Source organism: Psammomys obesus, unplaced genomic scaffold (genome assembly GCF_907164565.1).
Source record: "Psammomys obesus unplaced genomic scaffold, mPsaObe1.curated_primary_1811, whole genome shotgun sequence".
Lineage (NCBI taxonomy): Eukaryota > Metazoa > Chordata > Mammalia > Rodentia > Muridae > Psammomys > Psammomys obesus.
Genome location: NW_026585687.1, coordinates 5,661,466 through 5,688,211, shown reverse-complemented (window position 1 = coordinate 5,688,211; position 26,746 = coordinate 5,661,466). Strand labels below are relative to the sequence as shown.

General features: G+C 34.5%; 1 protein-coding gene across 3 annotated transcripts in view; it reads left to right on the top strand.

Moving 5' to 3' along the window:
• Nucleotides 1–26,746, top strand: part of Brwd3 (bromodomain and WD repeat domain containing 3) — a 114,755-nt gene that overhangs the window by 50,841 nt on the left and 37,168 nt on the right. For 2 of the 3 annotated variants that reach the window (XM_055592705.1, XM_055592699.1), the window contains exons 13-23: nucleotides 1,423–1,527; nucleotides 2,700–2,853; nucleotides 5,845–5,979; nucleotides 7,223–7,351; nucleotides 9,923–10,148; nucleotides 11,892–12,059; nucleotides 17,927–18,110; nucleotides 19,729–19,822; nucleotides 21,380–21,529; nucleotides 22,454–22,530; nucleotides 24,527–24,695. In XM_055592705.1, coding sequence (XP_055448680.1) covers nucleotides 1,423–1,527; nucleotides 2,700–2,853; nucleotides 5,845–5,979; nucleotides 7,223–7,351; nucleotides 9,923–10,148; nucleotides 11,892–12,059; nucleotides 17,927–18,110; nucleotides 19,729–19,822; nucleotides 21,380–21,529; nucleotides 22,454–22,530; nucleotides 24,527–24,695 — 1,591 coding nt within the window. The remainder of the gene's footprint in view (nucleotides 1–1,422; nucleotides 1,528–2,699; nucleotides 2,854–5,844; nucleotides 5,980–7,222; nucleotides 7,352–9,922; nucleotides 10,149–11,891; nucleotides 12,060–17,926; nucleotides 18,111–19,728; nucleotides 19,823–21,379; nucleotides 21,530–22,453; nucleotides 22,531–24,526; nucleotides 24,696–26,746) is intronic. The other variant, XM_055592700.1, reaches the window with a different exon arrangement.

The window sequence follows — 26,746 nt, the reverse complement described above, 5'->3', positions numbered from 1 at the left end:
TATTAAGAATTACAATACCTTAAAATAAAATTTAAGAATAATTTAACCATATTACTATTCGTAAACGACTTTTAAATTTATTTCTGTCTATCTCTCTTCTCTCTCTCTCTCTGTCTTTCTCTTTCTCTGTGTGTGTGTGTGTGTGTGTGTGTGTGTGTGTGTGTGCGTGCGCACGTGTGTGCGTGCGCATTAGCCACCTGTATGTGGATCCCTGCATAGACGAGAATAAGGGCTTGGATCTTCCAGAGCTTCATTTACATGTATATGTAGGCCACCTGACATAGGTGCTGAGAGCCTATTCCAGGTCCTTTGGAAGAGCAGCAACTACTCTTAACTGCTGAGGCACCTCTCTGGGCTCCTACAAGTTATTTATATTTATTTTTTTATTTTTAATTGTGTGTGTTTAAATGTGTGTGTTGCGCACTCATGGATATGTGTCAGCATATGTGTGGGTACATAAGGAGCCTGGCCAGAAAGATCAGATCCTCTGGAGCTAGAGTTAAAAAGAGATTATGAGCCACCTGCCATAGGTTCTGGGAATTGAACAGTACATGCTCTTAACCTTGATGCCATCTCTCTAGCACGTCTTTTTATTTTTAATTGTGTGTGTGTGTGTGTGTGTGTGTGTTTCAAAATGGTATGTGAACCTGAGTGCAGTTGCCCATGGAGGAGATGAGATCATCTGCACATGGAGTTATAGGCCTTCATGGACTACTACTGGACATGGGTGCTAGAAACTGAACTCCAGTCCTCTGCAAGAGCAGCCATGTTCTTTTTTGTTTGGTTGGTCTTTTGTTTGTTTTGCTGTTTTGAGACAGGGTTTCTCAGTGTAGTCTTGGCTGTCCTGGACTCACTTTGTAGACCAGGCTGGCCTCAAACTCATAGCTACCCGCCTGCCTCTGCCTCCTTGAGTTCTGAGATTAAAGGCATGCATCAGCATGCCCAGCTGCATCATAAGCCAGCAGTCATATTACTGTTCTTTTCTACTAAAATTTTAATCTTCGCATATACATTTTGTATAGACTAGCGTCTTATTTATTTATTTATCTATTCACCTATCTATCTATCTATCTATCTATCTATCTATCTATCTATCTATCTATCTATCTATCTATCTATCTATCTATCTATCCTATCTGTCTATCTATCTATCTATCTATCTATCTATCTATCTATCTATCTATCTATCTATCTATCTATCTATCTATCTATCTATCTATGGTGGCTATGTACCTGGAATAGGATTGCTGGGTCGAAAAATAACTTTATGTTTAGCATTTTAGGAACTGCCAAACTTTTTCCTAAAATTAGTGTCCTATTTTACATATCTCAGTAGTGTATGAAGGTAACTTATTTTATAATCAAGAAAATTTGATGAATTTTGGAAAAAGTAACAAGGTTATTTTAACTTTTTTTTTCCAGCTTAAGATTTGTTAGTGGAAGTAGAGATGGAACAGCAAGAATATGGCAATATCAACAACAAGAATGGAAGACTATAGTGCTAGATATGGCTACTAAAACGAGTGGGTAAGTTCAAGGCAGCCAAGGCTAAGCATAGAGAAAGGCTGTCTCAAAAAAACGAAACAAAATGAGTGGATAAAAATATATAATAGATATTTCAGGGGGTCTTCCATGTTGTATCATCCTTTGAATTGAATATAATTTTTTGTTTGAAATTAATTACTAGACATGAAAATTGCATCTTAGCAACTTAATTGTCTCTTGGGAACTGTTCCTTTGCTATTGATTAACTAGAACATTGTGGATTTGTATGATATTGTGATCTATTGCGATGCTCTCATTGACTGTGTTTTGTTGATTCCCATGGAGTTATTTTCTGGCTATTTTCATAGGTCATTTTTTACATCTATCTATACTTGTATTTTAAGAGTTATTTTTATTAAATACTACAAATCTATCTTTTACTCTAATTACTAAGGCCTCCCTTGTAGTTCATACTGTTGACATTTATACTCAGCATTATATATGCGTTTAATCAGTATCTGCTTTCAGCAGGGTAATGCTGATGAGAAGATATATTGGTGTCTTTGAGATAATTCAGGTTTTTCATGTTTGACCTTTAAATTGACTTTCTTATTAAACTAAACTGACTTTTATAGTCATAGACAGATATTGTTAATGTCAGCCATTTAAGTCAATAAATTTCCTGATACGTATTTAGAAAGTCAGTTAGTTCTTTCTTTAAAGTAATATTTAAGGTGATAATATGACTACTGTACATTTTTGCATTGCCTGGAAGCCAACATGATCGTACTGTGAATTTTATTTTTTAAGATATAGAGTTATTTTTAATCTTCAATTTTTCAAGTAACTATTGAATTAGCTTGGTTCCTATTGCTGTGATTAAACAGCCAAAAGCAAGACAAGTCTTATCCAGTCTGATGGAGGCATTTTCCCAACTGAGGTCCCCCCCTCAACTGATGACTCTGGCTTGTATTCTATTGACAAAAAGCTAATCAGCAATCAGCACAACTATTTGTCTTCCATACTTTTTTGCTTTCACTGGCATCAATTTATAGGTAGTATTCTACAATGGGGTGCAGCTTATTTTTTAATGAATACTTAGATTTTTTTATCTAATCATTTTCCATTTCCTAGAAAAATTGGTCATATTTGTTGTTTTGTGTTTACCTTTGTTAAATTATACAAGATATTAATACTTCAAATTATTCCATTAGGAATAATTTGACATCTGCAGAAGACAAAGTCACTAAACTGAAGGTGACTATGGTGGCTTGGGATCGTTATGACACCACTGTTATCACAGCAGTGAACAATTTCCTTTTGAAAGTTTGGAATTCTGTCACAGGGCAGCTTCTTCATACTTTATCTGTAAGTATTATACTTTTTAATAGGAAAAGAAACTATTTAAGCTAATACAGTGGTATGTTGTAGGTCTAACACTTACGAGGCTGAGGTATGAAGATTATTTGAACCTAGGAGTCTGAGACCAGTCTAGTCTATATAGAGAGACATTGTCTCAAAAAAGACCTAAAGAGGTCTTTTTATTATTCTTTTTATTATTCTAGGAAGAAGACATTGAAGTTTTTCTTTCCTTTCTATGACTTATTAGTCTTTGAAGAATATTTTGGGGGTCCTTTGGTATATCTGCTAGATAAAACTAACACATGATACATCACTGAAAGCAAGAATAATTTTTTAACATTACTTCTAAGGCTAGTATTTATCCATTTCTCGATGTTAATGTGTCTTTAAGTGTACAATAATTTGTTTTAGCAAAAGTTAGGATTTTTTATCATTTTAGGGGTATATCCTACTTTTTCTTTCTTCAGTGGTCAGTTTATGTAAGAAGTAGAGGAAACAGCAGGAAGTAGGTAAAAAGATAGTGCTTTTTTATTTTTAAATATATTTCTCATAATAGAAGGTTGCTACATCTGTGAAAGTAATAGAATTCAGGTGGGCAGGGTTGTTTGTTGGTTCATCATGTTATGCGTTGACCTTTCCTCCCCTCTGCTTTCATTATCAATTCATAAGCATTTTACTGAGACAAATCCAAGTGAATGTCATGTAGTTTTAGTGTAGTATTAAGTGGCACAGTTTAGACTAGAAACTTAACTCACTTTCTACTTTACCTTGCTTTCATCCCTATTCAAATACTTGTGATAATCTTCAGCTCTGTTTATAATCATAGCACATAGGATGCTGAGGTGGAGGAGTGCCACAGGTTGGAGTCTAGGCTGAGATACATATTGAATACCAGGCTAACCTGGGCTACATATGAAAATCTTTCTCAACACCTGTCAACTAGTCAATAAATCAAACCAAAAAAAATAATCTGTATTCTTTCTTTAACTCTTTAATTGGAAGTGTTGGTTTGGATTAATATTCCAAACAACAAATATAAGCCATATACATAATATAATATCATTTTTTTTCTAGTAGCCAAAATTAAAAAGAAACTAATTTCACTAATATACTTAATATTTCCAAACTACTATAATTTCTACTTGGAACTAAAGCAGGATTTGGTAATGAAACATTTTGCATTTACTTTTCATGCAATCTTCATACAAAACAGCTCCATTTGTACTACCTGTATTTAAAATGCTTAGTAGCCACATATGGCTAGTATCCAATGAGTTAGATAAGACACATCCATGTTTCTAAATTTACTGCTTTAAGGGTTTTAGCTGTAATTTAGTAGATGTATTTAAAATTCTATCTTCATAATTACTTTAAAGTGTTTTTTTTTTTTTTTAGTGACACTCTTATGGGTTGACTGTCTTTTTTCACTGAATTTTACTGACAAAATTAGTCTTTGAAACAGACAAAGCCATTTAATTTTCTTTTTCTGTCTTTATTTCATTCATTCATTCATTCATTCATTCATTCACCTTTTAAAAACTGAGATGAAGCTGAGTGGTGGTGGTGCATACCTTTAATTGTAGCGTTTGGGAAGCAGAGGAAGGTGAATCTCTGTGAGTTGGAAGCTAGAGTTCCGGGTCATCCAAAGCTACACAGAGAAACCCTGTCTCAAAAACTAAAAAAAAAAAAGAAAAAAAGAAGCTGAGATGAGTTTCATGTAGCACGGATTAGCCTTATACTTTATTTAGCCAGTGATAACCATCAATTTCCTGTTCTTCCTGGCTTCTCTCAAGTGCTGGGATTATATTATATCCATGTGCCATCACGTAGTTCTTTGCAGGGCATGTGATGCTAGAAAAGAACTCTACCAATTGGTTCAAACAGTTTATGTTAGGGTCTTAGTGGGGCGTGAAGCTCCTCCATTCGAACAATGCCTCCTGAGCATCTATTATGTAAAATTTTCTGGATTAGGCATTAGAATTCAATGAAAAATTAAACATTATTTCTCCTTGCAGCTTATTAAGAGAGAGAAAAAAAACTTTTAATCAAATAAGAGCTGATTATGAAAAGTCCAAGATGTCCCTACCACTGTCTACTTCTAACAGTGATCAGATGTGATCTGGGAGAGACTTTTTCCTGATGTACTCTGAAATAGTATATGTTGTTATCATTTGAATTGTCAATATCAACTTATGCTTTATTGACTATTATTTTAGGAAATTGACAAATACTGCCTGTTAAGATGGTTCTTGACCAAAGGTCTTAGTTATAGAATAGAAAGAACATTTTTAGTAATTATAGGGAGGAATTTTGGTTGTCTTCAAGTTATTGATAGTACTTTCTTTAATGGAATTTTCCCTGTTCATCTTTGCATTGTATATTTTTGGCCAGTCTACATTTAATTTTTTTTTTGAGGTAAGGTTGTCCTACATAGTTAGGACCTATTATCTTCCTACCTCTGCCTATTGAGTTCTGAGATTACAGATACCAATGATAGAGAATGTTAGGTGGGAACCAATCAGGGTCTTCTATGCCAGTGGATGTTGGTGAAATATTCTGTTAAATTATCTTTTCTTCTTTCTCTGTCCTCCAACTTCTATTCTACTTTGAGACTCTATGTTATGTAGTCCCAAATGCCTTTGATTATCCTACATCCATGCTTTGACTGATGGAAGTACATATGCCATCACACCCTGTTTATTGTATTTTCCATGGCTTTTAAAAAATATCAATGAAGTCTTAGATCTCCAAATTACTTTTCAGTGGTTAATGATCATTAATCATCTTTCTGTGTCTTTTATCTGTGAATCAGGTTTATAAAATCAGTAGTTGTGCATTTAGGGACCTCTAACTAGAATAATTATGAAGTTTCCAATTCTATTCTATTGGTATGAATTAATTCATCTCAACCAGACTTGTAGTACTCAAGATCTTTTGAATAAAGAAGCCAGATATCTGGTGTTGCTCTTACATTTTTAATGTTGATTTTCATCATAGGGGCATGATGATGAAGTATTTGTACTAGAAGCACATCCATTTGATCAAAGGATCATACTTTCAGCAGGTCATGATGGGAACATTTTTATTTGGGATCTTGACCAAGGGACCAAAATTCGAAATTACTTTAATATGGTAAGACATTTGTGTATATAAAATTCATATTAAATCTTACTTTGCTTTTTGATAAATCAATAGCCTAGGATAAAGAAACAGCTTGTCATCTTACATTTAAGTCAGTGAAATAATTCAGAAGTAGACCTTTCAGCATGGCTCATTAGCATGGTGTTGGCATTTTTCAAATTCTGAAATCTACATCCAAATTCTTGCAATCAAATTCCTTATAATTGGATTAAAAATGTAAGCTGAAATGCCAAAAGATCAATGTTTTCACTATTACTGATTAAGTATAATTGATGTTATAATTTCAATCTATAATTAGAAAAATACGTGTATCTGTCTCTGGTGTACACTTAACTATGTGAGTTTCATAGTCAAATTTATTGGAAAATATAGATTAGTATATATACGTGTTTTGTTTTTGTTGCTGTTGGAGGAGACAGCGTCTCATGTAGCCCAAGTATGCCTCAAACTCTCAGCGTCGCCATTGATGACCTTTAACTCCTGATCCTTCTGCACTGTCTCTTGAGTGCTTGGTTTACATGTGTGCTGTGCACTGCTATACCTGGCTGTGGTTTCTTTTATTTGTTGTTTTTTTTTTTTTTTTTTTTGGACAGAATATTGTGTATTGATATAGATGATCATGATATAAATCTAATACAAACCACATAAAACATTGAGTGCTTGTCATATCTGTCAGTAAACCCCCATTCTTTCATAATGAACATACTCATATCCTTTCCATAAGAATTTTTCAGACTAAACAATGCTAAACTGTGGATGGGCCTTTGAGCTCACTTCTACAGACTTTACATAGATCCTGATCATTAATAATACCATGCCATTTGTTAGTTGATTATTGGTACTGTTTAATTTTAAGATAGTTATTTAACTGCTTAATTGTCTGCAGCTTAAGATATAAAAATAACTTCATGTTGCTGAATAGCACCTTTGTTAATTTGGTTCTATGCAGATCCTTTTAACTCCTCATTCATCCATTTAATATTTCATAAGTTTTTATGTTAGGTCCAGTTGTTCTTGCATCCACCATAATTTTATTTTCCATAATTATATGTCAGAGATTTACTGTTTACTCTAGGGTTCTGTCTGCAGAATCCAGAGTACATTGAAATGGTGATTCATCACAGAATCCAAGGGACTAGGCAGGAGATATTAACATAGATAGATAATATTGCCTGCTTAAAATATGAGAAGGACTATTAATTACTATGACTTAAAAGACTCCTCTGAATTTCAGATTGAAGGCCAAGGTCATGGGGCAGTGTTTGATTGTAAATTTTCACCAGATGGAAACCATTTTGCCTGCACAGATTCTCATGGGCATTTGTTGCTGTTTGGTTTTGGATGCAGTAAATACTACGAAAAGGTTGGTACACATAAATTTGTTGCAGGTAATAATTTATGGTTGTACCATTTAGAATTAAATGTTTTCATTGTATGTATTCATGAAACATGGCATTGTATTGCATAAGGAGATTTTCATACAAGGATATATTGTATATTATATTGAGCATATACTCGTTTCTTCCCTTTTCTTTCCCCAATTAGTCCGCCAGATAGTTTCACTTCTTCATTTGTATTTTATGTGTATATATATATATATATATATGAATGAAACCTAAGGCCCATATATGAAAGAAAACATTTTTCTTCAGTGCTTTAAGGCTTTCAGTGTATAAATTTTTTACTTCCTTGGTTACGTTTATCACAAGGTGTTTTAGGTTTTTTCTTTTCTTTTTTTTTTAAGGCTGTTATGAGTGGGATTGTTTTCTTGATTTCTTCTTCAGTGTGTTTGTCATTGGTGTAAAGAAAGGCTGATTATTTTACATTAATTTTATATTCTACCTCTTTTCTGAAAATATTTATCAGCCCTAGAGTTTTTATGCAGAAATCTTTTTTTAATTAGACTCACTAATTTTGTGTGTATGGGTGTTTTCCTTGCTTGTATGTATGTGTACCATATGCCTGCCCGGTGCCCTTGGAAGTTAGAAGAGGAGCCCTTGGAACTGGAGTTACAAATGGTTGTGAACCAATTTGCAGGAGCTGGGAATTGAACCCAGGTCTTCTGCAAGAGCAACAGGTGTTCTTAAATGCTGAAGCATCTCTGCCAACCCCATGTTGTTAAGTCTTTAGAGTCCGTTATTTATGCAGTCATATTATCTGAAAATAAAGACACTTCAGTTTCTTCATTTCTTATTTGTATCACTTTCATATCTGTCTCTCATCTTCTAAAACATCAGGCACTCTATTGAGTAAAAGTGAAGAAAATAGGTCTGCTTGTTCTGGATGTTACTGACAGTACTTAGAGATATCCTTTATTATGTTGAGATATGTTATGCTTTTTAATTTTTTTCATATGTTTTATGAGTATGAGTGTTTTGTTTGCATATATGTCTGTATATCACATGAATGCCTGGTACCAGTGGGACCAGAAAAAGGTATCAGATCTCCTGGAACTGGAGATACAAATGTATCTCTATGTAATCCACCATGTGGGTGGGTTATTGAACCTTAGTCCTTTGGGAAAACAATCAGTGCTTAACTGCTGAACCACCTCTCTACCCCATATTTCTTTTTTAAAAAGATTTTATTTTTATTTGTATATTTGTGTGTGGAGGATATGTTCTCATGAATGCAGTGCCTGTGGAAAGTAGAAGAGGGTGCTGGATCTCCCTGGAGCTAAAGTTGCTGGCAGTTGTGAACTGTCTGATGTGCGTTCTGGGAAATGGACTTGGGTTCTTTGGAAGAGAAGTGTGCACTCTTTAACTGCTGTGCCATTTCTCCAACCCCACGATATGTTGCTTCTGTTCTTAGTTTCTTCAAGGCTTTTTGTCATAGTAAGAATTGTAAAAAGCCTTCCAGAATTAAATGAGATGATCATAAAATTTCTGTCCTTGAGCCTACTCATATGATTTATTTATTTATTTATTTATTTATTTGCTTGCTTGCTTGCTTATTCATTCATTCATTCATTCATTCATTTATTTATTTATTTATTCATCCATTTATTTATTTATTTATATTGAGTCATCTCTTCTAATTTGAAGCCAATTTGATCATGCTAAGTGATGTTTTTTATGTGTTCTTGAATTTGGTTTGCAAGTATCTTATATATTAGTCTGTAATGGCTTTATAAATAGAGTTTGGTAGCATTCTTTTGTTTTCTTATTTTATGTAATTGCCTGAGAAGCATTGTTGTTAATCCTTTAATGGTCTGGTAGAATTCAAAAGGTTTGTTCTTTTGCTTTTTGTTTTCTTTTTTTTTTTTAACTTAGTAGATTTTATTTTCTGATTGTCTCAGTCTTGTTGCTTGTTATAAATCTGCTTAAATTGTTTAACTTGTTTTGGTTTAACTTTGTTAGGTCATGTGTATAGGCCTCCATCCACATCTTAGTTTTTCTGCTAAATAGCTGGCATCAAACTTATTGCCACCTTCTGCTTGTCTCCCAAGTGTTGGGATTAAAGGAATGCTGTACCACACCCAACTGGTTCTTTGTATTTTATTAACTATGAGTCTGGGGTAGATTGTGGAATCTTATACTGGGAAGAGACTTCACCATAATTGAGGTCAGGTCAATACTAGTATTAGCCTTTAATGTTGTTGATTTGGGTGATATTTATCTTTCACCATGTGTATTATACTTCATTTACTCTTACTTGAATAAAAATAAACTCATAGGTTTGTGTGTTTGTTGTAATTCAAGTCAAAATATTCAGTTTCTGATAGATTGTTACCTTACTCATCGTAATTAGGAAAAAATAATATGAAATCTCCAAAATAATGCAAATCATTGAATTTTATAGACAAGAAATCTATTAGCTATGTCATTGGTAAAAATTGTCTCTTTCAAAATATATGTGCTATAAGAATGAAAATAAGAACCCAGACATTACATTCTCTGGTATATTAACCACTAACAAAATATCTGTCACAAAGATTCCAGATCAGATGTTCTTCCACACTGATTATCGACCACTTATCAGAGATGCCAATAACTATGTATTGGATGAGCAAACTCAACAAGCTCCTCACCTCATGCCTCCCCCATTCTTGGTGGATGTCGACGGAAATCCTCATCCTACAAAATTTCAGCGACTGGTACCAGGACGGGAAAATTGTAAAGATGAACAGCTTATTCCACAGTTGGGATATGTGGCTAATGGTATGCAATGTCTTAAAGCCGATGTAAAACATTACAGATGTATACTTCTCACTGAATTCTGGAATAGATTATAACATGCATTCTGTACTATTTCCATTAATTTTTCCTTGCGTATTTCAGCTTATCAGAGTAGTTTTTTCATTGTTTAGCTCTGCTGTGCACAAGTAAGAGGTTTAAGACAAATAGCAAAATGCCCAAAAGATAATTTGTTGATCTACCACAGTAGGAAACCATTACCATATGTATGAAGTTTTTCTTCAGGGTGACTTCTGGTAATGATTAAGCTTACTTTGTTATATTAAGCTTTCGTAATTAGTTAAATTATATTGATTATAGTATTGATAGTTCATTTTGGAAGCTCCCAGTTAATGACCCCAAGAGAAGGAGCCTGGTCTCTTTAGATAGATGTTTAGCTGTATAGACTGTCTTTTCTACTTCCTTTTCCATAGAATACCTTTTTATCTGTTTAATACTTAAAAATTTTCATTTAATTGTAGAAGAGTAAGTTTCATATTTGCAAATAAAATTTTATTTCCTTCTTTAATTTTTCTTTCTTTCTTTCTTTCTTTCTTTCTTTCTTTCTTTCTTTCTTTCTTTCTTTTCTTTCTTTCTTTCTTTCTAGACAGTATCTCACTATGTAATCTGGGGTAGCTAGGAATTTTCATTTCTCCTGTCATACTTAGCCTTCTTACTGTTGGGATTACAGGCATGTGCCATTATACCTGGCTTTTGAATTTTTTCTTTGCTAGGAAAGTAAGGCTTTTATAGAATAAATTGAAGTAAAAAATTATAGAGAAATGAAATAACATTGGTTCCTCTGATTTAATATTTATTAACCAAAGAAAAAGTGTAAATAATAAACAATATCCAACTGAAACTATCTAAATAAAAACTTAAAATTTAGCATACTTAATTTCTTATAAGAACTGCTTTATTACTGTCAAAAAGCATTTGATCTAATTACAAGACAAGACAAAAATTGACATGCATTTAAGAAAGATTAAAGTTAAACGTTTTCTCTCAGAAGTATACATTAAATTTGAGTTTATCATAAAGTTAATTTTCTACTTGTTAAAACACTGGCATATAAAGAAGGAAAAATATTTATTTATTTATTTATTTAAGAGACCATACTTGTAACTTATTTCAGAATGAAATTTTTCATAAAAGAAAGACACCGAAAATTTTAGGTTAACTGTGCCCAAGCTTGTTTATACAGTACTTAAGCCAAACTTAGTGGCTTCTACCTGTAATCCCAACACTCAGAAGGCTGGGGCAGGATTGCCATTACGAGCTCAAGGCCATGCAGGACTATATAATGAATTCCAGGCCAAGGTGGGTTGCAGTGTAAGATCCAATATTCAAATCTCTAATTCGTGATTTTGTCCTTGGAATATAATACATAGAAAATTTATTTTTAAAATGGATTATTTAACTTGACCGTTATAGTTATTCCTTAATATGACTTGATATTAATGTCTCATTTAGGACTATTGGTTAAACAAAATGCAATTGCTAAATCATTACATATTTTTTAATTCCCATAAAATGTTTCATTTATACTTTATTTCCATATTAAATTATTTGTAATTGCTTCTCTTACAATTTATGAGTTTACTTTTAAGAAACTTATAAATTTAAGATTAAGCTTACTTGTAAGATTAAGCTTAATTTTTTTTACCATATTAAGGTATAATAAAATGTAATCTATATTTCTGACTTTTTATCTTTGGTCTCATAAAGGTGACGGTGAGGTAGTAGAACAGGTAATTGGACAGCAAACCAATGACGAAGAAGAAAGCATTCTTGATGGGATAATCAGGGAGTTACAAAGAGAACAAGATCTCAGACTAATTAATGAAGGAGATGTTCCACATTTTCCAATTAATAGATCATATTCTGTTAATGGTGGTAAGTACTTACACATTTGTGGAAAGTATAAAAACATATTTCAGTTATATTACTGATACCAAGTTACTACATGTGAAAATATTTATAAATGCAAACTGTTTTATTAATTTATACTTACAAAATCATTTATAAATAAAAAATGTAGGTGGTGTATTTAAATACAGTATTCCTCCTTACTCAGTTTATTTGAAATTCTTTGTTTCTTGGAATAAGTCTTGTCCTTTTGTTGGGGGACCCAATTTATGAAATTTTTAAACTTAAATCATCTTAAGTTTAGAAAAATACCATTTGATAATTGCCCTACTTTGTTGAAAGGAAAGCAACATATCCATCTCTTGAATGGATGAAAATAGGCTAGTAGACAAAAGTCTGGCAATCTCTTAGGTAATACAAATACAACTCTAGCATAGAGTTACACAACAGCTTGATCTTAATAGCAGGAGAAGTTACTATATGATTAAATACTTTATTTAATAATAATTTTTCTTTAAAAGAATTTTCCATTTTACTTTGCATGGACATGTCTATATGTCTATATGTGTTTCTCCATGGGCTAGAACTCAGGTCAACAGGCTTATAAAGAAACACCATTATTACCTGCTTAGATTTCTTGTCACATGCAAAACAAATGTTATTATCTATTGTACATCTTTCTTCACTTCCACATTTCATGAAATGTGCTTATGTACCTGAGATTAATATGTATGTGTGTATTGAATTGTTTTAATTATAATTTATAAAGAAATATGAGTTCTTTCTTAATTTTAATTTTTTATATTAATTACAGTTTATTTACTTTTTATCCCAGCTGTAATACCTTCCCTCACAAATCTTCCCTCCCAAATCCACCCTCCCTCCCTCATATTCTCCCATACACCTCTCCAAGTCCACTGATAGAGGAGGTCCTCCTCCTCTTCCATCTGACCCTAGCCTATCAGGTCTCATCAGTAATGGCTGCATTGTCTTCCTCTGTGGCCTACCCCATCAGGGAGAGATGATCATAAAGCCAGCCACTGAGTTCATGTCAGAGACAGTCCCTGTTCCCTTAACTAGGGAACCCACTTGGAGACTGAGCTGCCATGGGCTACATCTGTGCAGGAGTTCTAGGTTATATCCATGCATGGTCCTTGGTTGGAAAATCAATCTCAGAAAAGACCCCTGTGCCCAGATCTTTCTGTTGCTCTCCTTGTGGAGCTCCAGTCCCCTCGAGGTCTTTCTATCTTCCCCTTCTTTCATAAGGTTCCCTGCACTCTGCCCAAAGTTTGGCTATGAGTCTCAGTATCTGCTTTGATACCCTGCTGGGTAAAGTCATTCAGAGGCCCTCTGTGGTAGGCTCTTGTCCTGTTCCCTGTTTTCTCCCTCTTCTGATGTCCATCCCATTTGCCTTTCTGAGTGAGGATTGATCATCTTACCCAGGGTCCTCCTCCTTGCTTAGCTTATTTTGGTGTACAGATTTTAGTATGTTTATCCTATATTATATATCTAATATCCACTTATAAGTGAGTATATGCCATGCGTGTCATTCTTCTGTGATAGCTCGTTCAGGATGATCCTTTCTAGATTCCACCATTTGCCTGCAAATTTCATTATTTTCTTGTTTTTATTTTGCTGAGTAGTATTCCATTGTGTAAATATTCCACAACTTTTGTATCCATTCCTCCATTGAAGGCCATCTGGGTTGTTTCCAGGTTATGGCTATTATGAATAAAGCTGCTATGGAAATGAATGAACAAATGTCCTTGTGGTATACTTGAGCATATTTTGGATATATGCCTAGGAATGGTATAGCTGGATTTTGAAGTAGCACTATTCCTAATTGTCCAAGAAAGCTCCAGATTGATTTTCAAGTTGTTGTATAAGTTTACATTCCCACCAGCAAGGAGGAGGGTTCCCCTTTATCCACACCCTCTCCAGCATGTATTGTCACTTGAGTTTTTGCTCTTAGCCATTCTGATGGATGTAAGGTGAAATCTCAGGGTCAGTTTGATTTGCATTTCCCTGATGACTTAAGGATGTTGAGCATTTCTATAACTGTTCCTCTGCCATTAGATAGTCCTTTGTTGAGAATTCTCTGTTTAGCTCTGTACCCTATTTTTGAGTTGGGTTACTTGATTTGTTGCTTTTTAACTTCTTTATTTCTACATATATTCTGGATATTAATTAGTCCTCTTTCAGACATAGGGTTAATGAAGATCCTTTCCTAGACTGTAGGCTGTCATTTTGTTCTGATGACAGTCTCCTTTGCTTTACAGAAGCTTTTCAGTTTCATGAGATCCCATTAATTGATTGTTGCTCTTAGAGCCTGTGCTGTTGGTGTTCTGTTCAGGACGTTGTTTCCTGTGCCATTGAGTTCTAGGCTCTTCCTTAATTTTTTTCTAACAGATTTAGTGAGTCTGGTTTTATTTTGAGGTCTTTGACCCACTTTGACTTTAGTTTTGTGCAGGGTGATAATTATGGATCTACTTGAATTTTTCTACATGTAGACATGCAGTTGGACCAGCACCATTTGTTGAGGATCCTGTATTTTTCCATTGTATGGTTTTTGGTTTCTTTATCATAAATCAAGTATCTGTAGGTGTGTGGGTTTATTTTGGCATCTTCTATTTGATTCTGTTGACCCACCATTCTGTTTCTATGCCAGTACCATGTTGTTTTTATTACTATTGCTTTGTAGTACATCTTGAGATCACGGATGGAGATAGCTCCAGAAGATCTGTTGTTGTACAGAATCGCTTTGGCAATTCTGGGTTTTTTGTTTTTCCAAATGTAGCTGTTAATATTTTCTTTCAAGGTCTGTAAAGAATTGTGTTGGTATTTTGATGGGAATTGCATTGAATCTGTAGATTGCTTTTGGCAAAATGGCCATTTTCACTATGTTAATCCTACCGATCTATGAGCATGGGAGATCTCTCCATCTTATGATATCTTCTTTAATTTTTTTTAGAGACTTGAAGATTTTTTTAAACAGGTCTTTTACTTGCTTGGTTAGAGTCACCCTAGGTACTTTATGTTATTTGTGGCTATTTTGAAGGGTGTAGTTTCACTAATTTCTTTCTCTGCATTTTTGTCTTTCATGTACAAGGGAAAGGTTTTTGAGTTAATATTGTATCCAGCCACTTTGCTGAAGGTGTTTATCAGCTAAAGAATTTCTCGGGTTGAATTGTTTCAGTCACTCATGTATACTGTCATATCATCTGCAAATAATAGTATTTTGAGTTCTTCCTTTCTGATTTTTATACCCTTGGTCTCCTTTAGTTGTCTTATTGCTCTAGCTGGGACTTCAAGTACGTGTTGAAGAGATGGACACTGTGGGCAACCTTGCCTTGTCCCTGATTTCAGTGGGATTGATTTAAGTTCTCTATGTTTATTTTGATGTTGGCTATATTGTTTGCTATATATTGCCTTTACCACGTTTAGGTGTGTACCTTTTATCAGTGATCTCTCCAAGGCTTTCAGCATGAATGGTTGTTGGATATTGTCAAATGCTTTCTTGGCATCTAAGGAGATGATCATGTGGTTTTTCTCCCTCACTTTATTTATATGTAGGATTACATTGATGGATTTCCATATATTGAATCCCCCCCCCCCTGCACTCATGGGATGAAGCCTACTTGTTGGATGATATTTGTTATGTGTTCTTGGATTTGGTTTGCAAGCATTTTATTGAGTATTTTTTGAATCAATGTTCATAAGAGAGATAGATCTGAAGTTCTCTTTTTTGTTGGGTCTTTGTATGGTTTAGGTATCAAGGTGACTGTGGCTTCATAGAATGTGTTTGGTAATGTTCCTTCTGTTTCTATTTTGTGGAGTAGTTTGAAGAGAATTGGAGTTAGTTCTTCTTTGAAGGTCTGGCAGAATTCTGTGCTGAAACCAACTGGCCCTGGGCTTCTTCTGGAAAGGAGACTTTTGATGACAGCTTCTATTTCCTTGGGGGATATAGGATTATTCTCTGTATTTACCTGATCTTTATTTAATTTTGGTAAATGGAACCTATTAAGAAAATTGTCCATTTCATTTAGATTTTCAAATTTTGTGGCATGTAGGCTTTTGTAGTAAGACCTAATGATTGTTTGGATTTTCTCAGTGTCTGTTGTTATGTCCCCCTTTTCTGATTTTGCTGATTTGGATAGTTTCTCTCTGCCATTTAGTTCATTTGGCTAAGGGTTTGTCTATCTTGTTGATTTTCTCAAAGAACCGGCTCTTGGTCTCATGATTGTTTGTATTGTTTTCTTTGTTTCTAATTCATTGATTTCTGCTCTGAGTTTGATCATTTCCAATCATCTACTCCTCTTGGGTGTATTTGCTTCCCCCCCCCCCCCCCCCGGGCTTTTCGGTGTGCCGTTAAATTGCTTGTATGAGATGTCTCCAACTTTTTTCTGGAGGTACTTATTGCCATGAACTTTCCTCTTAGCTCGGCTTTCATTGTGTCCCATAAGTTCTGGTACATTGTGTATTCATTTTCATTTAATTTTTCAAAGTCTCTAATTTCCTTTTTCATTTCTTACCTGACCTAGCTGTCATTGAGTAGAGAGTTGTTCAGTTTCCATGTGCATGTAGGCTTTTTGTTATTTCTGTTGTTGTTTGAGGTCTAGTTTTAGGCCCTGGTGCTCTGATAGGATACAAGGGATTATTATATGGTCAATTTTTTGAAGTTTCCACGAGGAGCTGAAAAGAAGGTATACTCTTCTGAGTTTCGGTGAAAAGTTCTGTAGACATCTATTAGGTCCATTTTATTTAGGACCTGTGTCAGCACCATTATTTCTCTATTTGGATTCTGTCTAGATGATCTGTGCCTTGTTGAGAGTGGAGTGCTCAAGTCTCCCACTTTTAAGGTGTTGGGATTGTTCTGTGATTTAAGCTTTAATAATGTTCCATTTATACATGTAGGTTCTCTTGTATTTGGGGCATAAATGATCTGAATTGTGATGTCTTCTTGGTGGATTTTTCCTTTGATGACAATGAAGTGTTCCTTCTCATCTTTTTTGATTAATTTTAGTTGAAAGTCTCTTTTAGTAGCTATTAGGATAGCTACCCCAGCTTGTTTTCTGAGTCCATTTGCTTGAAAAACATTTTTCCAGCCCTTTACTCTGAGGTAGTGTTTATCTTCTTTGCAGAGGTGTGTTTCTTAGATGCAGCAGAATGTTGGATCCTATTTCTGCAACCATTCTGTTAGTCTGTGTCTTTTTGTTGGAGAGTTGAGTCTGTTAATGTTGATAGGTAGTAGTGACCAATGAATGTTAGTTTCTTTTACTGTGGTGTTGGTTGTGTTATTGTGTTTCATTGCTTGTTTTATTTTAATTTTTTTGTTGTGAAGTTATCCTGTGTTTTCTTGGGGAAATATGAGTTCTTAACTTTAAAATGCAATCATGAGAATTTTTCCTTATTGTTAGCGTGTAAACTTGCTGTCTTATATAGCAAAGTCTCTACAACTGAACTACAATTTGTGATCAAGTCTGCCCATGAAGTTGCTGTCTTCGTGCCTTAACCTCCCAAGGCCTATACCACTGTTCCTAATCGTTTGTTTTATATTCACATAATTAATTTAAATTTTTGGTAAAAATCATATGTAGGGTTGCATAGAAATGAATTTATCATTTAAATTTGAGGCAGTGCACAGAATATTTACTTATTTCTTGAGTACTTCAGAAAATTATAAAAAAAATAGTTCTTTATTTGGGTCCCTTAGAACCTCTCACTCAGTTAACTTTTGCTGAGTGACAATCTTCTGAATTACAGTTTCTCTGTACCGTAGTTTATATCTTCATTAGTAAAAAATCAACATATAGCTCTACCTCTAACAATGATACCCCACTGACTGCTGTTTACAGTGTTTTTCTATCAATATTTTTTTCTTGCTTTTGCTTCAGCTCTGAGTAGTCCAAATATGGACATACCTTCTTCCCCAAATATTGGCCTTCGGCGTAGTGGTCAAATTGAAGGGGTTCGACAAATGCACAACAATGCTCCTAGGAGCCAGATGGCCACTGAAAGAGATCTTATGGCCTGGAGCAGAAGAGTGGTGGTAAATGAACTAAACAGTGGGGTTAGTAGGTGAGTTGACATGGTAATGTTCATAAGAAAATTCAAAGCTGTATATTTACAAGTTCCTTTAAAATAGCCTAGTAACTGAGATATTCTAATCAAGATGCATCATATATTAGCTTTTCTATATTAACGAAATCTAATTGCTTCATTTTGTAACAAGTACTCTTCATCTTAAATGTGCTCAGCTTTATGATAGATGCTTTGGAGAATACTGAAAATGTGATAATTATTGGCAATGTATGGGGTTATTGTTTAAGTTAGGGTAAGAATAAAAATATTATTAAAAAAGAACTCATATAAACTCTAATAGCGTATTGACTCTGTATTCATCCGTGATTCTAAGAATAAGTATTGGAGCAGTATGGATATGCAATGTAGGTGTGCTTAAAATGGCATTTAAATCATCATTGGTGATAAGACTTCATTGGCATTATTTCAAATCTAGTATCATTATTCCTACTTATGGAATTACTTTTTATTCTTATAAGTATATAATTAATTGTAATTGGGAATAGGTTATATAGTGAGAACAGGTAAATTCATTTTGACCAAACGTTCTAACCAAGTTATTTTTAACAGATAACCCAAAAGTAGCTGGAGAGATGGCTCAGAGGTTAAGAACATTGACTGTTGTTCCAAAGGTCCTGAGGTTCCAAAGGTTCAATTCTCAGCAACCACATATAGATGGTTCATAACCATCTATAATGAAATCTGGTGTCCTCTTCTGATACTATGTAAATATTAAATAAATAAATCTTGAGCCAGGCATGGTGGCACACGCCTTTAATCCTAGCACTTGGGAGGCAGAAACAGTTGAATCTCTATGAGTTGAAGGCCAGCCTGGTCTACAAAGTGAGTCCAGGACAGCCAAGTCTACAGAGAAACCCTGTTGTGACCCCCCCCCCCAAAGAAAAAGGAAAGGAAAGAAAAATGTAGCAAAATATTTTTAGTTTCCATTTTTCCCTCTTTGCTTTCTGTTGTGAGTAATAATCAAGAAAAAAAGACAGGTAGCTAATTTTATTAGTGACAACCTCTGGAATACAGAAAATTGAAATAATTCCTTAAAAGTAGACTAGAAATCAATTTTAAATATTCACACACTAATTTTCATTGCAAAGTTACTCTAAGTAAGCAAGTGGTGGAAACAATTTAAATATAAATCAGTAAACTAGTAGATAAATGAATATGGTATAATCATACAATGGTATTTATTAGGCTATAACAAAAACATTCTGGAAACTGTTGTAACATGAATAAAATTTGAAACTATCTTTCCAGGTGAAAAAAGATATATGCAAAAGGACAAATATTCTGAAACTCCACTTAACAGAAAATATTTAGAGCAGACAAAGTCATAGACAGTAACAGAGTTTAGAGGTTTTTTGAGCCTAGAAGAATGATAAAATGAAAAGTAGCTGCTTAATAATATCAGAATTTACCTTGGGAGTGATGAAAATCTAATGAGGGTGGTTTGTGGTAGTGATTGCACAAATATTGTCACTGAGGTATATAGCTAAAATAATTACAATGATAAGTTTTATATTTTGAAGTTGTTTACTTCGGAAATTTGATGTTTAAACTATTGAATTATATTTTATTGTCTTGACTTGCAATGTTTCATTAGGGTGCAAGAAGAATGTCGAAATGCAAAAGGTGACCTAGAAATTAGTCTTTATACAGTTGAAAAGAAGAAAAAGCCATCTTATACTATCCAAAGAGTAAGTTGGAAACTAATGCTTGCAAATACAAGTTATTTAAAAGGCAACAGTTATGCACAAGATGCTATTTAAGTTGTTGTCTACTTACATGGAATTTAATCATCTGGTTAGTAATATAAACAAAATTAAATAAAAGATATAGAAGATTGTCTTTTAATGTAGATTGCTTGTATATCTGGGTGCATATTTCTGTGCTCAAAAATAGAATTATATATATTAGTTTAGGTTTTGGCTTTTGAGACAGGGTCTTTCTATATAGCCCTACTGTGTAGATCAGGCTAATCTTGAACTTGTAGTCCTCCGCCTTCCTCCTGCCTCTTGAATGCTGGAAATACAGGTGTGTGCCAGGTGAGACCTAAAGATTCATCAGGCAGGGATTTATTCTCAGAGTTAAAGATGAGAGCATATTATGCAGGACTTTTCAAACTGGCTGGTCTGTTACTTTTTATTGTTGTTTTTACTGTTTTTGAGACATTGTCTCATAGCCCGGGCTTGTTTGGAACACGGTTATGTAGTTGAGGATGACTTTTAGTTACTAAATTCCCTATCTTCCTACTTCTACCTACCGCCTCCATTCCCAAGTTTTATAATTATAAGTATGAGCCACAATACCTGGTTTCAATATTACTTTTTATATGTGGATTACTTTGAGTCGTTCACCTTCTGTTCTTGTAAGTAATCTAAAGTTTAGTTTATGTCTATTGATTCTCTTCTGCCATTTTTCTGTCAGGAAGATGTGCTAAGTTTATTTTTATTTTTATTTTTTTCTGGGACTGAAGAGATGGCTTAGTAGTTAAGAGCCCCAGGCACTGAGTACCCAGGTTTGATTCCTGCACCCATGCTACCTGACTCATAATCATCTGTAACTCCAATGCTAGAGAGTGCTCTCTTCTGGTTTGTGTTGTTACCAGGCATGCATGTGATGTACAGACATGCATGAAAGGCAAAGCACTCATACACATAAAATAAATAATAAATAAATACAGTTTTGTTTTTGTAGCTCAGGCTTGCCTTGAATTTATTGTAATCCTCCTGCTTAAGTTTCCCAAGTGTTGGTATTAGAGGTGCGAACAACCATGTAAAGATGTGCTAAATTGATTCTAAAGATATTTTATAAACCTTAAGAGTCTTAAGAATGTTAATCTGAAATGAAAGAAGTATAAATGGTCAGATCTAATTAGGCATGTTAACACTTTTAACAGACTTTCTTATATTTTAAAGATAAAGTACATTTAAGAATTACATTAGATATAATACAGTTGTTTATTCCTCATAGGATAATTGTGAATATTAATTATGTGTGTGATTATAGTGGTCTACATGGGTAAATTCTTGCAACCTAAGTTTTCACCAAGGTCTTTCATTTGATCAGAAAAGTTTCAAAATAAGAAAATAATCAGTATTAGTAAAAAGTGAATTATATACTTGTAATTATACATTGCTTTACTTTTGATAGTTTAGCCTTTATCCTGTCCCCTGCCTAATAGATTTATTTTTATATATGTTCTATTTTGTATTATTTCTTCCATTGAGATATCTTTTCCCTCTCTCTTGCAGAATGACTACCAGCCAAGCTCTGGGCGGTCTTTGCGGAGGACGCAACGCAAGCGTCAGCATACTTATCTAACAAGGTCGAACATAGAGCATAATTCACAGGCATCATCTCAAAATTCAGGGGTGCAAGAAGATTCAGACAGCTGCTCGGAGGTTAGATCAGCTGTTATTTATTTAGTGCATTTTTTTTTAGTTATTTTTTATTTTGTGCCATCCATTCAGGCTTACCGTTGAAAGTCTCTTGAATAGAAAATTACTTAAGAGGTTTATTCATTAATAAGGCACTTAGATTTGAGTATCACACTTAGCTCTTTTCATTGTCTTTCCTGGTTTCTACCTAAGATACTGTCTTGGCAAGGGTATAGCATATGCCAGCAAAATTTGTCTTTGTGACAGTGATAAGATAGTGAAAGGAAATCTTCCTAGAAATGGAAAGAAATGTAACATGAATAACAGAAATAAGGTAAACAAAGAATTGATTCGCTCTGTAATTGGCTTGTATGTCCATTTTCTTTTATTGCTTGATTCTACCTATTCCTTCATTCAGTGTTGATTTATCTCAGACCTGCATTCATTGTGACAATGAACAAAGGGTGTAGCAGTCTTTTCTTCTTGTTCCTCTTTGCCCAGTACTATTGTTCTCTAAACAACTCTGTTTGTTAGATCCATAATGACAGTTTTATTGCACATTGACATTATGTAGTACTTTTTTTCTTCTGCTATTCATGGTTCTTAAAGCAATACTTCCCCTTTTCTCCATAAATAACTTGACCTTAAAAGAATACTCAAATGCAATAATTTAAAGCTATTTTTAGCATTTAAGAAGATTATAGGTATTTTGATGTTTAAATAATTTTTCTAAAGGGATAAAAATGTTGTATAAGCAGTATAAAACTAGACCTTGTAAAATATCTAGTAAGCTTGTTTGTAAATGTAAGATATATGTAGAAAAATAATTACGTATATTTTAACTAGAATATTTGAGGAAGTAATAAAGTTTTATAAATCAAGCAGGTTTTTTTCTGTATTACAATAACTAGTACTAAACGTATTTGAATCACTGTTTCTTTACAATAGGAAGATGAAACTATTGGCACAAGTGATGCTTCTGTAGAAGACCCTGTTGTTGAGTGGCAAAGTGAAAGTTCTTCCAGGTATTGTTAATGATTTTGATTAACCCCAAATTATTCAATAGGAAATTATGATTTAATTTAATATGAAATTATGATTTTATAGTTTGATAGGACCATAGATAAAATTATATCACATAATAAAATATTATATAATAGAAAGATCTGTGTTCAAAGCCGCCTACATACCATGTTTCTTCATTACTCCCAATAGATTCTGTGGCTGTCCCTATAGAGTTTCTGTTTTTTCTATCTGTAAAATAAGCTTTTTATGCCCAGGAACGGTATAACTGGATCTTGAGGTATTACTATTCCCATTTTTCTGAGAAAACGCCAGATTGATTTCGAAAGTGGTTGTAAAAGTTTACATTCACACCAGCAATGGAGAAGGGTTCCCCTCCCTCCACATCTTCTCCAGTGTATGTTGTTTCTTGAGTTTTTGATCTTAGCTATTCTGATGGGTGTGAGATGGAACATCAGAGTTGTTTTGATTTGCATTTCCCTGATGACTAAGGATGTTGAGCATTTTTTTTAAAATTTTTTATTAATTACACTTTATTCATTTTGTATCCCCCCATAAGCCCCTCCCTCCTCCCCTCCCGATCCCACCCTCCCTCCCCTTTCTGCATGCATGTCACTCCCCAAGTCCCCTGATAGGGGAGGTTCTCCTCTTCTTTCTGATCTTAGTCTATCAGTTCTCATCAAAAGTGGCTGCATTGTCCTCTACTGTGGCCTGGTAAGGCTGTTCCCCCCTCAGGGGGAAGTGATCAACGAGCAGGCCAATCAGATTATGTCAGAGGCAGTCCCTCTTCCCATTACTATGTAAACCACTTGGACACTTAATTGCCATGGGCTACACCTGTGCAGGGGTTCCAGGTCATCATTTTTTAAAGTGTTTCGCTGCCATTCTGTACTTCTCTGTTGAGATTTCTCTGTTTATCTCTGTACCCCTGCAGAGACTGGTGCATCAACCAAAGTCTGTGCATAGAGGACCTAGACACCCTGCACAGATGTAGCCCATAGACAGCTCAGTCTGTATGTGGGTTCCCTAATAAGGGGAGAAGAGACAGTCTCTGACATGAACTTGGTTTCCTGCTCCTTGATCACTTCTCCAGGTCGGGAGACCTAGCCACCCGACAGAGGAAGAGAAACCAGGCAGTCTTGATGGGACCTGATAGGTTAGGGTCAGACAATAGGGAAGGAGGACTTCCCCTCTCTGTGGACTAGGGGAGAGGGATAGGGGGGGAAGAAGAAGGGAGGGTCAGGCCAGAAGGATAGTAAAGAGGGGTTACAACTACAACTGGGATACAAAGTGATTAAATTCTAAGAAAAGAATTTAAAAACCTTCTTAAATTTATGATTCTGCATCTTTGCAACTATATAATAATTGCAGATTGTGTGGTCTTTGTTGTTGTTGTTCTTGTTGTTTTGAGACAGGGTTTCTCTGTGTAACAAAGCCCTAGCTGTCCTGGACTCAACGTTGTAGACCAGGCTTGCTTCAAACTTGGAGAGATCTACCTGCCTCTGCCTACTGAGTGCTGGGATTAAAGGTGCATACCACCACCAACCAGCTCAGTTTTTATGTTTTTGAGACAGGGTCTCATTACGTATCTCTGCCTATTCTGGAACTTACTATGCAAACCAGGCTGGCTTCATACTCATAAAGAATCCTCCCTGCGTCTGGGATTAAAGCCATGTTCAACCATGCCAAGCTTTTATTTCGGTTTTAAAACTATATCTCTTTCATCATTTCAGCAATAAGATTCATATTTATTTTTAGGTAGTTTCTTACTTCCAACAGAGATTTAAAGTTCTGTTATAGTAAATTGAGTATTAAGTTTCATTCAGGAAACGTTTCATTGAAATCAAATACTGACCAAAATTCGTATTATTTTCCTTATTTTTCCATCCTTGTCATTTATAATACTTTTGAATTTTAAAAAAATGATCATATTTCCATGATGAGGTAAAACTACTCATTTCCTATATTTTGGCATTTATAATTTTTCTTTGTTTATAGTGATTCATCAAGTGAATATTCTGATTGGACAGCAGATGCTGGGATAAATTTGCAACCTCCAAAAAGACAAACAAGACAGGCAACACAGAAAATTTACAGCAGCTCTGAAGATGAAAATATGAAGTCATTGGAAGATAGGCAGAAGAAACCTAAACAGATTAGAAAGAAGGTATGTATTATATAAGTTGTTTTTTTTGCCTGTTAATATTTGAATATTTAATAGTGACATTTTTCTCTGAAAAGTACATTGTCTTAAAAACCAATTAAATAAAAATTAAATTTACTTTAAAAAATTTTTTAATTTCTTCTCAAAGATAGCAGTTCAATGTCATCTTTAAAATGTTATTAAACTAGAACATTGACAATTACATATTAATATGAAGCAAAGTTTTGCAAGAATAAGCCATAATAATATAAAATAGTTATTCTTGTCATTACCCAATTATAAATTTGTATTCATATATATATTTTACTTACAGGTTGGAAGAATTTAATAGATTTGTTTGTTACTTGACCTTATTATCTTTTCCCCCACTTTAATTTTATTTAGGGCCATAATGCTTACTCTACATAGTTCGTTGAATTTGATAGTTAAATTGACATGTTATCTTCTTTAGGTGTACAGATTTTAGTATGTTTATAGTATCTTATAGGCCTAGTACCCACTTATAAATGAGTACATACCGTGTGTGTCTTTCTGCTCCTGGGATACCTCACTCAGGATGATCTTTTCTAGTTCTCTCCATTTGCCTGCATGGATTTCCTTGTTTTTAAGAGTACCCAGGGTAAGATGATCAATCCTCACTTAGAAAAACAAATGGGATGGACATTGGAAGTAGGAGAAAACAAGTAATAGGACAGGAGCCTACTGCAGAGGGCCTCTGAAAGACTCTACCTAGCAGTATATCAAAGCAGATGCTGAGACTCATAACCAAACCTTGGACAGAGTGCAGGGAATCATATGAAAGAAGGGGGAGTTAGTATGACCTGGAGAGGAGAGGAGCTCCACAAGGATCTAATATATCTGGGCACGGTGGTCTTTTATAGAATGTTTCTCCAAACAAGGACCATGTGTGGATATAACCTAGAACTCCTGCTCAGATGTAGCCCATGGCAGCTCAGTATCCAAGTGGGGACCCTAGTTAAGGGAATAGGGACTGTCTCTGACATGAACTCTGTGGCTGGCTCTTTGACCTCCTCCCCCCACTTCTACTGAAGAAGGAGCAGCCTTCCTAGGCCACAGAGGAGGACATTGCAGCCAGTCCTGATGAGACCTGATAAGCTAGGGTCAGATGGAAGGGGAGGAGGACCTCCCCTATCAGCGGACTTGGAAAGAGGCAGGGAGGAGATAAGGGAGGGAGGGTAGGATTGAGAAGGAATGTGGGAGGAGGCTACAGCTGGGATACAAAGTAAATAACCTATGATTAATATATAAAAATAAAAATTATAAAAAGTTTACATGTTAATGATTTAACAAGAATGTTTTATTGCTATACTTTCTATTATAAAATAATTACTGTTCTCTTGAAGGCCAAGAATTCTGTTTATCTAAATGGAAAATGGCTGATACCATTAACAAATGAGCTCTCTATATTCTCTTTTTACAAAATTTAAAAGATATTAAGGTGCTAATACAATAATGCCATTGTTTTAGTAAATATAATTACTAGGGGTTGAGGGTAGTGCTTAAACAATACAACTGAGCTATATATACCAGATATTTTATGTCATTTTTCATTTTTAGAGAGAATCTTAAGTTGCTCAGGCTAGCCTTGAACTCTGTCTCAAATCTTCTGTCTTCCTGAGTATCTGGGATTATGGACCTACAGCCTCTGGTCCATCATATATTCTTGATGGGCATTATTGTGTTACTATCATTTTATTTGATGTGGTATTCTAGAAACATAATGAGAAAAACGTGGTATTTTAGACTGCATACAATGTCAGTTATCTGCAATCCAAATTTGAACTACTTGATTTTTTTTATATTATAAAATAAATATATAAAACCTATGGGACTATGTTGAAAAATTATATATTTTCAGTGTGCATTTAACCTGGTATTTTTTATAATTTCTTTCTGCCTTTGTCATACTACTACTGTTCATGAGTTTGCTCTTAAGAACTATTATACTGAATAGGGGTTTTAGGTCCTCTCCATGCATGGTCCTTGGTTGGGGTGTCAGTCTTGGTAGGACCCCCAGGGCCCAGTTTTTTGGC